The sequence below is a fragment of the Malaclemys terrapin genome, chromosome 10, assembly GCF_027887155.1.
Source record: "Malaclemys terrapin pileata isolate rMalTer1 chromosome 10, rMalTer1.hap1, whole genome shotgun sequence".
In the NCBI taxonomy this organism is placed as follows: Eukaryota; Metazoa; Chordata; order Testudines; family Emydidae; genus Malaclemys; species Malaclemys terrapin.
This window is the reverse complement of record NC_071514.1, coordinates 13,261,044-13,276,294: the sequence shown is the minus strand read 5'-3', so window position 1 is coordinate 13,276,294 and position 15,251 is coordinate 13,261,044. Positions and strand designations below refer to the sequence as shown.

The 15,251-nt window shown below is 43.2% G+C and overlaps 1 protein-coding gene across 11 annotated transcripts in view; it reads right to left on the bottom strand.

Moving 5' to 3' along the window:
- Positions 1–15,251, bottom strand: part of AKAP13 (A-kinase anchoring protein 13) — a 338,427-nt gene that overhangs the window by 32,288 nt on the left and 290,888 nt on the right. For all 11 annotated transcript variants that reach the window (XM_054041161.1, XM_054041152.1, XM_054041157.1 and 8 more), the window contains 5 exons: positions 13,787–13,958; positions 5,385–5,452; positions 2,798–2,864; positions 1,256–1,391; positions 212–324 (listed from right to left, as the gene is read on the bottom strand). In XM_054041161.1, coding sequence (XP_053897136.1) covers positions 212–324; positions 1,256–1,391; positions 2,798–2,864; positions 5,385–5,452; positions 13,787–13,958 — 556 coding nt within the window. The remainder of the gene's footprint in view (positions 1–211; positions 325–1,255; positions 1,392–2,797; positions 2,865–5,384; positions 5,453–13,786; positions 13,959–15,251) is intronic.

Genomic DNA, 15,251 nt, shown 5'->3' with positions numbered 1-15,251 from the left:
TCTAGCCTATAAAGAAATTACTATATGGGGCCTTGCTTTTTTGTCTCTCTTTATATTTTCTTATGTAAATAAGCTTCAATCTTCCAGCAAAGAAAACAAATCTGATATCAAAACACTTTTAAAGGATTTAGTATTTCTAAAAATCAATGTTGAGACCATCCATTTGCTGGGAATGCATCTGTGTTTGTACAAATACATTGGGATCTCTTACCCTCATCAGTTAGCGACTCCGTGGATTCATTCACTCGGCTGATTTTATGTAAAGAGTCTGTTGACTGTGACAGGAATTTCCAAGTCTGTATCATGCTTTCATCATTACCAACTCTGCAGAAAAAAGGAAATGCAGAACCCCATTCAGGACCCCAAAACTCAAAATCAATCACTTTTTAAAGTACATAAAACAAATATAATTTTAAATAAAACTGAAAGCTGCACTAAATGTTGCCGATTATGCACAGGTATATTGTGTTGTGTGCGCATGTATTTATACACTTTATATACAGTGCTAATAACTACAAATTAGGGCTCAACAAACTGGATCATCTACATTTCTAACTGAAATAATCATTTCCCTAAAACCTGAAGTGAATATTTGAGGTCTGAAAGAGTTTGGTAAACTTAATTTAATTACTTTTCATTTTTGTATTGCCATTCCAATGCCTTATTTTCAAGGTACTGTTTTTCCAGCTCAGCGAATGCTGAGGAATATTGGAAATCTCTCAAGGGTCTGTACATGCAAAGTTCTGGCTGAATGAAATTCATATAACATTTGGATAAGCAGTTAATCTTGTGGATGTTTTTCTAAACCGAGCCTTTTGATAATTTTCCCCTTCACAGCTCTGCAAACACACATCCAACAGGGTTTTCTAAAATCACTGGTGTTAGAGAAAATGGAAGAGAGAATTAATGATCACGGAAACTCTTTATGTATAGCAGCACTCCACGTGTGTATGTAATTATTTTATACATAAAGACAAAACACATGATGATGTGTGATGGTATGGAGCTTTTACCAGCTTGAGTTCTGAATGGCTGCATTACATGCAAACTGTTGAAAATTTTAATTCCCAACACACAGGAAATTTGAAGTTATAGTTTCCACAGCAACTGCACCTTGACCCTTTCCTAGACAGTATATAGTATTTGTCTTTCTGCATATGTGGTGATAGAATATATGTGAGACACACCCATAAATGTATTCCTAATGAAATGTGGGGAATAATGTAGGTTGCTTACTGTACACACACAAGCTTACCCTGCAATGTTCTGTATTGAGACGCTTTTTGAAAGTGTTGTGGTCTGCTGTGATCTCCTGTTATTGAATATTGAGGTTACTGTGTTTTCATCAGGGGCAAGTATTGCAGACCGAGGGCGCTCCTTAGGTTGTGAGGCTAGAAGAGAAATGCCAAATATCTGATAAGAAACACCATCCAAACTCCTTGCTAAACTCATTATGACGACTCGACCAAGCAAGGTTCTAACAATCCACTACTTCTTTGCTTAGAAATAATCAGGGGCAGATCTTCAGCTGGTATCAATTGTTATAGCTCCATTTAAATCTAGCCTCATTCTCTGTCTTTACTGGTTTGTTAACACAAGGCCCATTCCTGAAATCCCTGCTCAGGACATAATTTTCATGCACTTGAGTAGTTCTGCCTGAGTAAGACTTCAGAAGTAGTCCCCAGGTAAGTCTGGAGCCCACACTGAACAACGTAATTTATATTTGTTTGACCTATCTGGGCAGTTCCAAACTCTTAAGACACAATATTCTTATGTATAAATAACTTCTACAGCAATATAGGAAAAAACGAACAAGGTAAATGATCATCAATGGTTCGCTTGTGTTCCTGTGCAGGGAAGTGGTAAGCAGAGCACCAGACGGAACGCTGGGCTTTCCTAGTGGGGGAAGGAAAGACCTTTGACCCCTCACTGTACTGCCTGCTGGAAGGGAGGGTTGGGTGGAATACTCTAATGGGAAGGTGAGCAGAACTTTATTACAAAATGACTGAAACAGTCACTTACAGCAACTCGTCTTGGTGCTCTTATCACCTCCTTCGAGCTCTTCCAACCCTCGATTTGCCCTGACCCTTCTTAGGGCTGAGTTTCTGACTATCCATCAGTTCACACAATGCAGAGAGAAAGACCCTCCAGTTATGTAGAAGGGCTTGGTCATCTCTCCACATCATCACTAGCCCCTGCATCTCACTCCCTCTTTTTCCTTTCCCTGGTCGGCCTTCCTGTTTCCCACAATGGTACTGCTGGTCCATCTGACAAGAGCTACTTACTGAAATGGCCCAGTTTGGCCTTCCCCATTGAACAATACACTCAGTTCAATATTGTTTTAAACATTCTCCCAGTTTATGAATAACCCAGGTAACACCTCTGATGTCTTCTTTCCAGCTGAGAGTTCACTCACTCCAGGAGAATTCTCAGCTGGCCAGCTACAGCCAAATTCTAGCTCCATTGCATTGTGTAACCAACAGAAAAGAACTAGATCACTAAAAATACTGTCTCCAATACGGAAAACATGGCCTCTTTCTTCCATAGCTTGTATCTGCATAAGCTTATATGGGTACCACAGAACTGGGCCAACCATTTGCACAACATGAGCAATCCCAATCGTTGCTTATCACACAGGATATAATCACTTTACTTCTGCAACCTAAAATGTTTTCTCTTTCATCTTACTGAAATGGATAACAGTTGAACACAATGGTAAAAGATTATACCGAATACAATGAAAAATAGGAACTTTTAGAGAGCTACACCAGAAAAGAGGGAAGGGAAGGCTTCTTACTCTTGTTTCTCATAATTACTGTGGGTAACGAAGAGGTATCGTGTGCCTGAAGCATCCCTTTTTGTATCTGAAAGGGAAAGAGAGAGGTTTAATTTTTCCCGCCCAACATAAATAAAGGGCTGTGTATATCCACAGACACCTTATTTTAATCACGCAGTAACACCATTCCGAGTTCCCTCAGAACAGCTTAGATCCCAGATACAGTGCCCTGGGTATCTACAAGCAGCAGCATCTTCAGCATGGTGATACAGTCCAAGCCATCACAAGGTATGCAATCAAATATGGAGAAATATTTGCAATAAGAAGTAAAATAGGGAGACAATAATCCTGATATAGTTCTGATATTGCTAGATAGCGAAGTGTATTAAAGCCAAAAGGATCACTGAGGGAACAGTATACATAATTGTAGTGGCTAGCTGTTAAATGTGCTCAGCACGGTGAACACAGTCCTTGCCTCAAACAGCTTATGATTTAAAGACAGGAGCGAAAGCCTTGAACAGGAAGAGCATGGTGGCTTGGCGAACCAGGATGAGAAGGGGGCTCCCCGCACATGGGACAACCATGAATTCCAATCAGAGGCGCTCATCTATATTAACATACAAAAACTGCCTTGAAAGAATATTAAAGTTGCGAAGTCTAGCACTTAAAAGTTAAAAAATGCCAAAATTAAGGTTGCCCATGTGACCTTAATTTGGCTCCATGGTGCACATGCATTATGTTGTAATTACAGGAGCAGATGCTATTTTTTCTATAGGATCCATGCCTCATTCAGTGCACAGGATGGACGGTGCTCACAGACTGGGGAGCTAGTCTATATTTCATTGCAACCTCATCCCAATCTCCCTGCTCACCGTACCCACCGCACCCAGGCCCAGCTCCTCTCCCTGCTGCCAGGGGAGTGTGGAGGGCGCAGAAGAGAGTATCTTCCTGCTCTGGGTTCCTGTGCCCATGGCCACAGCGGCCCCTGGTACCAGGAGGAGCAATAGCAGGGGAAATCCAGTGCAGCCCTGGGCGGCAGCATGCTCAGTTGCTCGGTGGGGATGGTACATGCTCACTCCGGTCACATGGAGATGCACAGGAGAAGAGGCGCTCCATTAACGAACTGCTATAGTATCTGTTTTATCCTCATTGATCAATGCGTGGCTCCACGCTGTGATTACTGCACGCTATTCAAACCCTACTCTGTATAGAGAAGCATTAATCTCCTGATGGCCTTTTCAATGTAGCACCTGAGTGTTTCACAAATGTTAATTAGTTGATCTTCACACACCCCATGAAGTAAGGCATTGTTACTCCCAGTAGAGTAGTCAAGGGTAAATATGGGCAAACTCTTCTGATTTGGGGAATATGGAGTGTAGGTTAGAGCAGGTTACTCAATTCTTCTTCTTTTTTACCGTTTTACTGATGGGAAACTAAGGCACGGAAGCAGTAATGTCAAAGTGTCCATTAATTGTGGGTGTCTGATTTGAGTTGCCCGTAGCCTGATTCTTCGGAGAACACAGCACTATATCTCTTCAGAACAGAGCTCCCACTGACTTCAGTTGTACTTCTGCAAATCAGACCTCAAGATCTCAAGTTAGGCACCAAGAAAGGGAAGGACACAGGGGTCATGTTAGAAAAGTTTGGTTTAAGTGACTTGTCTAGCATCACAAAGGAACTCTGTGGCAGAGGCAGGGTGGCATTCGAATGACTAAACAACAAGACTATCCTTCTTCTTCCTGCAATCCACAGTCTCATTCACTACACACCTTCCAAGTTCTACAACAAATGAGGCAGGAGTCCTACCTACAGCTGCCACACTAACTACACAAGTTTGATTCATTTCCTGAGCACTGTCCAGTCTCTGCACTGAATGAAGCAGGGGTCCTGTGGATCATGTAAAGACTGTATCATTATGCATATGCACAAGAGGGCAAGTTAAGTTTGCAGAGGGCAAACCTTAATTCTGGTATTTACTAACTTTTGACTGCTTGACTTTTCAACCATAATGTTCTCATACAGTAGGCTTTTTTTGTATGTAATATCCTAGTGTTTTTTTTTAATCACACCTAGAAAACAAATTCTATATTGTGGAACCATATTGACTATATATATATAAAATCAGCAGCACTGCTGGAGTCTTTAGATCCACAGCACAGACCTGTCACTTAGGCTCACATGGTAACTCACAGCAGTAGTAGGTTGGCATCCTTTATATGGGACAGTCACTAGAGGGAGATGAGCAACCTCCTTTCCCTCCCCCGTGCTCAGCTCCATGTCCCAGTCCTTGTTTCCCCCTTCCTCCACCACTTGTCCCCATCCCTGCCTTCCCCTGGCTCTAAACAAACAGAGCTGCATTTTACAAAACTTAGAATATGATTTTTTCCTATTCACATCAGGCAAGGGAAGCAGAATTAATCTACAAAATTTGGGCGAGTATCGTACATTTCAGGAGAGTTTAGGAAAATGATTCCCCCATAACACGGGATTCTGACATTATGCCCAGCAGATTGGAAATTCCATTCCTGCACATGTTGCAAAAGATATCTGTATGCTAAAACGCTTCAAAATAAATGTCATGTTCAGCAGACGACATGAAACCTCTCACCTTCATTTTGACTTTTGCACAGGATGCGAGACTCTCCTTACAGCCTTTGTGAACAATTGCATTGCAGTCTGTAAAGTGAGAAAACACACACACAAAAAGTCAGGTCAGAAGAAGTTTGCCTTTTGATTTCCTCTTACATTTCTATGCGAGATCGTGGGGTAATTAGGGATTTTCACTTCCACTCAAACTAGAAGAGCAGCTCTAGATATTGCCAAATGTGCTGCCTTCCATGATAATTAGGCCATATAATGATTATTAACAAGATCTCCCCACAGATTTCAATTGATTGGGAGTTCTGCTTAAAAATCAATGGCATACTATGCCTCAAATTACACAAAGATGCTTGTTACTCTTTAGATGAAAAATAAGGGGGTGAACAGGAGTCACTGAACAACTAGGGACATGATTGAAGATTTATAACTTCACAGGCAGGCAGAAGTAGGGGTTGATTATAACAGCAAAAGATTCTCCTTAAACACAAATATCTTCTTAATTAAAGCAAGAATGACAGGAAAACAGATGCAGGAAAGGAACAGGGAAAAAAATATATTGCACAAGTGTGAAAGGATCACTCCTTTATATTTATATCTTCCATCACTCTGCAGAGACGCCAAAGAAGGTAACAGGAATGAGAGTCGGGATACTGGGTTTGAGATTTAGACTCTTGTCCAGCTAGACTGAACTCATCAGTTTATTTCATATAGGCCACTGATACGTTCCAAGGGTAACAACTCTCAACTCACTACTTAATACCAACTTGGCTTGCACATGACCCAGCGACCTGGAGGTGAAAAAGCTCCACATTCCAGTCCTAATTCCCTGAGTCAGCCAGTCATTCAGTGCATCAGATTTTGTCCTAATCATCTTGGAGATAAACTGTCCATTAAGGCTGGGCTCTACAAAAGGGGGCGCAGGGAGTTCCAGGTCCATCACACACTGATTTATAATGGGATTTGGGTTACTAACTGCTTGAAAATCCCCAGCCTAAAAACATTCATATGAAATTCAATATAAACTAGATCCAGCAAATATACCTGGTCATTTTTGTCTATTCAGGGAAATCCATTTTAAATATTTAGTTTGCAAAATATATTTAAAAGGCTTCTAATAAAGTCAAAAATAGCAAACCCCCTGAACGGACAAACAAAAATCCGCAAATCATTAAATTCACAGATATGTGTCTGCTAAATGAAAGGATGTGCATGAATGTTGAATGCGTCTCTGAGAGCGGTAATGGGCGTTAGGGTTTACGCTCTTTTGTTAACTTCCCACAATTTCCTGTACATATGAAAGAGAAAGACAAAAATGTTTTTATACAGCATGGCAGGTTAAGACTATCATAGCTCGGATCAAGGGAAAAAATGCAAAGGACCTAGAGAACTTTCTGTCTTTTTCTTGCTTCAGAAACTCTTTCCTTCCTGTTTGATACAACACCCCATTTTCCTTGCTCATGGTTGTAGTAACATATCCTATGATTCTCACAGCCACCGGAGAACTGGTCAAGAATCCCTAATCTTGCTGCTCAGTGATGCTCTTGAATTGAGTGAAGTGATGCCCCTGGGGGAGTTGAGACTTGCCCTGGCCTGACCCAGGCTGTAAGCATTGCCATCACAGCAATCCCGCTAGGCTACCAGGATATGCAAAGTCAGAACTCGTCTGAGGTTGAACACACGTAAGGTTTCCTGTACATACTCTAGTTAGGAGGTTGGGAAGTCTCTTACAAAGCTAGTGCCACTTCTGTTTTATATACTGTCTAGTGAGAAAATGCTTTTACAATGAGTTGCCATCACCTTAGTCCAGCGGTGGGCAAACTTTTTGGCCCGAGGGCCACATCGGGGTTGCAAAACTGTATGGAGGGCTGAGTAGGGAAGGCTATGCCTCCCCAAACAGCCTGGTCCCCGCCCGTCCCCTGCCTGCCCCCCTCAGAACTCCCGACCCATCTAACCCCCCTTGTTCCCTGTCCCCTGACTGCTCCAACCCCATCCACACCCCCGCCCCCCTGACAGGCCCCCTGGGACTCCCACGCTTATCCAACCCCCCCGTTCCCCATCCCCTGACCGCCCCCCCGACCCTCGGCTCCATCCAATCCCCTCGCTCCCTGTCCTCTGACTGCCCCCCGAGACCCTCTGCCCCTTATCCAACCCCCCCGACCTGGCCCCCTTACCATGCCGCTCAGAGCAGCATGTCTGCAGCCGCGCCACTCGGCCGGAGCCTGCCACGCTGTTCCAGAGCATTGCCCGTGCGGTGGCATGGCTGCAGGGGAGGGGCCAGGGGGCTAGCCTCCCCAGCCGGGAGCTCAGGGCGGGGAAGGACGTTCCAGCCCGTAGTTTGCCCACTTCTGCCTTAGTGGCTAGCATGTCTCCATCACTGACAAAGCAGGAGAGAACCAAGTAAGTAAAAAGCTAGAAATATTATAGTCCAATTATTTGAGTTAAAAGTACTAATAGCCCCACCCCACTTTAGGTAATCCCCATGGCCCCTCCATCTCACAAATGTATACATCTCACAAATGAAGCGCTTAGAAATTACAACAACAAAAACCTCTTATGAGAGGGAAGAATCTCTAAATCTGATTCCCTTGGCATTTCTGAAGGTGGGGCAAGATTGGATTCCCTTGAGTCAAACCTGCCCCTCCAATTCTGATTCTGGGCCTAGCTCCGATGGAGCTAAAAATCTCTCAAAAACAGATAATACTGTGATTTTCCCACCACATATGATGGCAGAAAAGTCTCAAGAATTCTCAAATGATTAGATTTCTAATAAGATAATAATAAGCATAAGATTTCTGCTGTTCTGGAACAGACATCCTGTCAGAACAGCTTGTGAGATTTCAGTGCCATCAAATTCAAACTCAAGTCCTGATTTGGCCTTGAACCTGTATTTCAAACCCTAGCCTAAACCAAATCCAGACTCAAATGTCACTTCCTCAGCTGATCTCTACAATAAAAACCCAACCACTTAGGACAAGATAGGAGCTGGGAGCTGGCCAAGCAGCAGTTATTAATTCACTTTAACTGGTGCAAAAGTCACTGGATGCTTTTATATGGAAATTCTAGACCAGCAACAAGTTTCAGCCATGCAGAGAGATTCTTCATCTCCCCTCACCCCCCAATTACAAAACCATTAATAATTACAGAAGGGAAAATTTCTGCTTTGCCCAAGCTGGTATTTTACATTAAAAAAAGAAATGAAAGGGGAAAAAAAGGCCAGACTTATTCAAAAATTGACCTTTAGAAACATCTATAATGTCTCCATTTTTTTTTTTTAAGAAAAATTTAATTTTTTCCAATATGTTTGGAGCAGTCAGCTGGAAAAATAATCTGAATAGTTCACAGGTACATTGGCTTCCAGTAGGCCAAAGCTCTGTAGATGTTTTTTAAAAGTCTACTCTCTTAAGAACTACCACAGTAAATACTGGCCATTAGTGCAGAAAAGTAGTGGAATGTGAAGCAAGGAGTGCTATATGAACAATAGACCTCTGGACCATTGCTGTTGAATATTAGACATTTTAAAAGGGAGTCAGCAGACTATCATCATCACAATCAGGAATTGGTTTAATTTGTGAGACATGGGAACTGGCTGGTGTCCTCTGATACAACGCAGGCTGGAATACATGCGTGGCAATCATCCCCAACTGAAATATGAATCTAGTATTCCTTCTGTGCAGAAACCAAAGGGCTCCATTAACAGAAGAGGAACAAAACGATGGAGGAAAGCCACAAAAAACAGCCAAATGATCCTAGTAAAAATTCAGACGGCAACAGTTTTACACAGAATATATGGAAGTGAAAATATGTGACATAATCAAGAAGTTGAAGCTCTGCTTTATGTGCAAAACTCAACACAACTTTAACTATAAACTTGCTACTGGCACCTCCATAATGACAACTTGCTTTTGATTTCACAAAAACACACTTTGCCGCTTGGCTTGAAAGTTTCACACACTGATGTGCTGCATCCCATTTCCCAAAACAATACACTTCCTCTCTTTGGAAAGAGTTGTGCAAGTTGCAAAATGAAGCAAGTACTGCAAACCAACAAGGCCCCTGAAACCCGTGTGTCTTTAATCTGACACAACAATCCCTGAAAGAATATTTGATTCTTAGGCTTCATCTGGCCTCCTGAATATTCCATGTGTTCTATAGCGAGCTAACGTACACTGTACATTACTTTAATTTTGACAGAAGCTGTTGGCTACACCTACACTACACATTACCAGTGGCGGCATGTTATGTATATGTAGCTACACAGGCTGCATCCACACTGTGGGGTGTAACTACACACGTCAGTGAAAGGTTTTGGTGGGGAGAGGCAGTGGGGACGGGTGAGCCCTTGCCAGAGTCTTTCCGCATGCAAGGGGAATGCTCCTGCCGTGGGGAGCTGGTGGAGTCTTTCCCCCCGCCAGAGCCTTTCCCATTCTGTAGTAGGAAGCTACCCAAGCTTTTCTCCACTACCACTGCCGCCAGAGCCTTCCCTTGCTGAGGGAATCTATTCCTGCGGCAGGGAAGGCACCAGAAGTGGGACACTGCTCTTTTTTAGCAGTGTAGACAAGGAGGCATGAGGTTGGCGGGTAGAGAGCATATAGAGTACATATTTGCATACATACCCACACCCTTCAGACATGTCTTTACTTGTCTATGCCATGCTTTGCCAGCTTTAATGCTATTTATTTATACCCGTGCTAGGGGAGTTATGTGGGATGTACCCCAGATGCTGCCAAAAAAGTGTGCAGTGTAGATGTAGCTTAAGGCTATATCGACAGTATGCTACAGTGCACCGTGTGCCACTGTACAGACTATGGTGGGTGTGAACAGCTGTACGCCCTCTAATGCTGCACTACAACACCCCCGGGCGGATACTGCGGGCATAAATTATAAGTCCTGTTTGACGAGAACTATGTTAACACGAACGAGGAATCTTAGTTCACGCATGCAGCGTCCACACGAGGAAGTAACAACGCAGCACTTTGGCCCACACTGCTATTCGCACCCCATAGTCCAACTTGTTGGGCAGTGTAGACAAGCCCCAAGTCAAGTAGGGCTGGATTACTTACACCCATCGAAGCAAAAAATAAAAACACAATCACACAAAACTTATGCCCAAGCTAAAGCATTCTTTATTCTGGACATCGTACAATGGAGTAGATGACCTTTGCGGTCCCTTCTAACCCTATGGTTATATGACTCTTGGCTAGGACACCAGATGTATATTTAGTCACAATGCTTAGGTGAGAGAGAGTTCACATGTATATATGTAGGAGGAGATTTTGAAAGGCACAAAGAGCAGCTAGATACCCAACTTCCATGACAAATAAATGGATGCTGGGTACCTGATACCCATTTGTATCTTTGAAAATCTTCCCCTTGCTCTCTGCATGCCATGACTGACTGACTGCAGGGAAGCAGCTACTGTCATTGCGTAGCAAAGATGTTTAATACCTTTGTTTGATAGCGATAATCATCTTACTTTTTTGTGAGGACAGGACCCTAGGCAATTTTCATTGTGCGCCACACCCTATGCTGTGTGCATGCATATTCACTTAAAATAAACCTTGCATAGTTTAAACCTGTATACTGAAAGGAAATGCAACACACAAAAGTACATCCAGGACAATGTTAATTTTATAGGCATGGAACATGTATCCCTATCTGCACAGGTCCACAGACAGTCAGGAATTTATTAACAGCTACATTTTGGAGCAATTTTAAGCTCATCAGAATGTAACGAGTTAAATCAGGTAATGTTTTGTATCCTAAATGGATTGGGAGGATTTAAAAAATAAGCACAGGAGGGCAGAGGATGGATTTATGCAAGCATAACTGTTAAAATTTTCCACTTCCTGGCAGGTTAACACGGACCAGTCTTCGTACAATTGTGCTGCTGTCTTTTCTCCTTCAGGAAACTCCAAAGTTGCCTCTGAATCTAGAGATACAACTAGTTATTGTTCCCTTCCCTCCCCCCAACATTTTTAGACGCTGGTCATCTATCGCAGTGGAGTGAGTGTCCTTGTGCTGCCTGCCAAATGGGTGAATGCTGCAGTCTGCATCCTCTAGGAGAACAGGCCATTCACAGCTTCCTATTTTGCAGTAGTTTGGGGCCAGAGCCTCTCTCCCAATGGAAAGACAGCACATGCTGAACAGTTCTCAGATCAGCAGCCAAGCACCAGATTGAGAGCCAGTGGACTCTGCTTCCGACCAGGAGAGGTACTTATAAATACTTTGTTTTGTTTCTAAACACGAGGATAGAAATTATCACTGTTTCAATAGCAAGTGATCAACAGCACAGGGCCGCTTTCTAAATATCCTGCAGTTTTGAACTGTAAACTGAAGGAGTGACTGTTTTGGTCTCTGCTGAACTAAGACTGACAATCTTACTGAATTCACGTGGTGGATTGTAATGTGAAGAACATTCTACTTAGGGGCTAGAACAAGAACATCAAACGAGTTTAAAGAGAAGCCCATATCTCCCAGTGGCCAACGTGCTGGCGATGCTCCATTTAGGTTTGGCACAATTCGATTTTTTTCTAATTTTGATGATTTTTATCAATTTTTAGTTTTAAGATTCCCCTCCCCAATTTTTAAGATTTTTTTCTAACTACTTTTATTTTTACAGCTGTAGGGCTGGGCTAAGGGCAGTGCTGGGTGTTGGGCTGGAGAGGTGTCCCTGTGCAACCGAGGGACCCAAAACATTGGGGTGGCAAGGTGCAGGGGATGCTGCGGTCATCACGGTGCAGCAGAAAGAAAACCCCAGCCAGGACTGGAAGAAGGAGGAGGAGGAGGAATGGGTCCCCAGCTGCAGAGACAGCAGGGTCCTCATAGTCCTGGCCAGGGGTATCTACTTTGCCTCCCTACCACACCTTGCGCCTGCAGGGATCATGTGTCATTGGCTCTGAGGCAGCGCAGGAGAGCTTTATTGTCACGGACCCACTCACTCACTCAGAGGGCTCCCTGTAGGCATGCTGTTACCCACAGATTTTTTTCCCTTTGATTTCAGTGTGGCAGCTGAAATTGACATTTACCGACAGTTATCGATTAAAATCAAATGTGGCCAAGCCTAGCTACATTATACCTAGAGAGTGTTGATTACATATTCCACAACACTAATGCATTTATACGTATACGCCTTTCCCTCTAATACTCACCCTACGCATGCATCAATAAATAGCTGTTGTTCATACAGTGTTTTCAACATTATATTCTACATATCCTTTGAGACTACATTAGTCTAAGCCAGGGGTAGGCAACCTATGGCATGCATGCCAAAGGCGGCACGCGAGCTGATTTTCAGTGGCACTCACACTGCCCGGGTCTTGCCATCGGTCCGGGGGGCTCTGCATTTTAATTTAATTTTAAATGAAGCTTCTTAAACATTTTAAAACCCTTATTTACTTTACATACAATAGTTGAGTTATATATTATAGACTTATAGAAAGAGTCCTTCTAAAAACGTTAAAATGTATGACTGGCACGCGAAACCTTAAATTAGAGTGAATAAATGAAGACTCAGCACACCACTTCTGAAAGGCTGTTGACCCCTGGTCTAAGCCAACAGCTACTACTAGGCAGAGAATAGATAAACTACCTGTTTTTTGTTTTTGTTTCTGATTTGTACCTGACTCATCAGCAACAAGTAAGCACATCTCAGGGACCTGGAAATTCCCCTTACCAAAAGCACCTGAATGCATGGTAACATGTATCAACGAGTAGGGCAACTACTCTTAACCTTTAAAGCACAGGATTTACTCAGGTCTGAAAGCTGTTTAAATAGAACTGCTACAATCGACTAAGCTTGCACAGAAAAATGGCAGTCCTTTGATCTGAGACACAACATCATCACCATGCACATATGCGAGGGGAAAAGTGTGAGTGTATTCTAATTTCATAATGTTGTGTTACTGCCACTGAGAACTCACTGGAACACTGAATCAGTATTTGCTGGAGCTAAAGCAGGAGGTAGGCTAGCGATAGGATAGAGAGAGTTTTTTTTCCTGAAGTTAAAATGGAAAATTAAACAGTCATGATCCAAGCTAGCTTTCCTTATCACCCCCAAAAGCTTTAATAATTTATTTCAGTCCCTAGCACTAGTAATACACCACAGTCCTGATCTGTTACCTCTAAACAGATACAGATGACAATACTGAACAGCATCATACCTGTAAACTGGGCCAAACATCAGCTATGAACTAGATTGAAAATCAGCCTCCATTTCACTTGAGAGTCATATTTGAACCCTTGCTACCTGACGTGAAAGGCTGATGCATTAATCAGCTCTGGTTCTCCCTTCTCCCTGATCAGAATTCTCAAACTTGTAGGGGGAATAAAGCAAAAGTTCCATGACCAGCATCCTGATTCTGGCTGACAGGCTTTCCACCAACAGTGGAACACAAAGAAAAAACTACTTACTTGCACAGAGGTGTGAATCTTTGTTGAAAGGTTTCATACAGTGGTAACAGTTGACTGGACCCACGGTAGGGGTTGCACTGAAGAGGTGTCCATTTAACATCTTCTTGTCTTTTTCTTTCTCCTTGGAATCTTTGTCCTTCTCTTTAGTCTTCTCCTTATCTTTCTCTTTTTCCTGCAAAGGGAAAAAGGACCTGTAGAGTCTAGTGACAAATCCCTCATGCTATGAGTACATTGATCCACACACTCCTTACCAATAGCCATATGTATTCATAGATCTCAGCTAGGGAACCAAATGCACAGCCTTCGCAGAAAAGGATTAACACTCTAGATTTCCCGTGTCCTCTCTCTATACAGGCATTTTACAAGTACAGCAGCTCAAGAAATTAGGTCTCTTCTCATCAAAGCATCTGTGTTTCTTCCCATCTTTGGCTTTAAACATATGCCCTTGTTCTGATCATCACTAAAACACAATCTCTGCAGCACTTCCAACGGATTGTAGCATAACTAAAATACAGGTTTTGTGTAGGCCAAGCTTTCAATGTGAATTTGAATGTGAAGTTAATTTTTACGGCCAATGTAAAAACTAATTTTTATAAGTGTATTTTAAAGGAGAAAGACGGACCTTTATTTCGGGGTGGACTGATAGAATTCTGTTCCTTATTTTCCTCTTCACTAGTTTGAGCTGCCTTCTTCAGTTTCATTCAATCAGCTGTGAATAATCCCCTTGGACAGTGTTTCCCCAAACTTGGGACGCCGCTTGTGTAGGGAAAGCCACTGGTGGGCCAGGCCGGTTTGTTTACTTGCCGCGTCCGCAGGTCCGGCCGATTGCGACTCCCACTGGCCGCGGCTCCAAGCCAATGGGAGCTGCTGGAAGCGGCGTGGGCTGAGGGACGTACTGGCTGCCGCTTCCAGCAGCTCCCATTGGCCTGGAGCAGTGAACCGCAGCCACTGGGAGCCGCGATCGGCCGAACTCGCGGACATGGCAGGTAAACAAACCGGCCCGGCCCGCCAGGGGCTTTCCCTGCACAAGTGGCGTCCCAAGTTTGGGAAACACGGTCCTTGGAGATATGGATTTTTCACAAACTTTCTATCCATAGCACAGTAGAGTAGGTTGATTTATTGAACTATGGCTAAATGGGACTCCAGGTTACCCAGTACCGGCTTGTTCACTGTACTCTGGCTTTCTTAACTGCAGAGACCAGTAAAGGCAGATGATGGCTGCTTTGCAAAGCCTAGGTTCTGAGCTCCCCATGTCTCGACAGCAGGGGAGATAAGACTGGTCAGATACATAGACTAGCATCAACGCATTATATAAAATCTTAAAGAGGCCATACTGGTTACTCTCAGCTTTGGGAATCCAGAGCACAGCCACTTTTGGTAAGCTGACTAGCAAAGCCTTCAGGCCCATCTGCTCTGATTTTCAGAAGGGTCCCTCCTCCTTCCCACAAAGAGATTGTTGTATCAG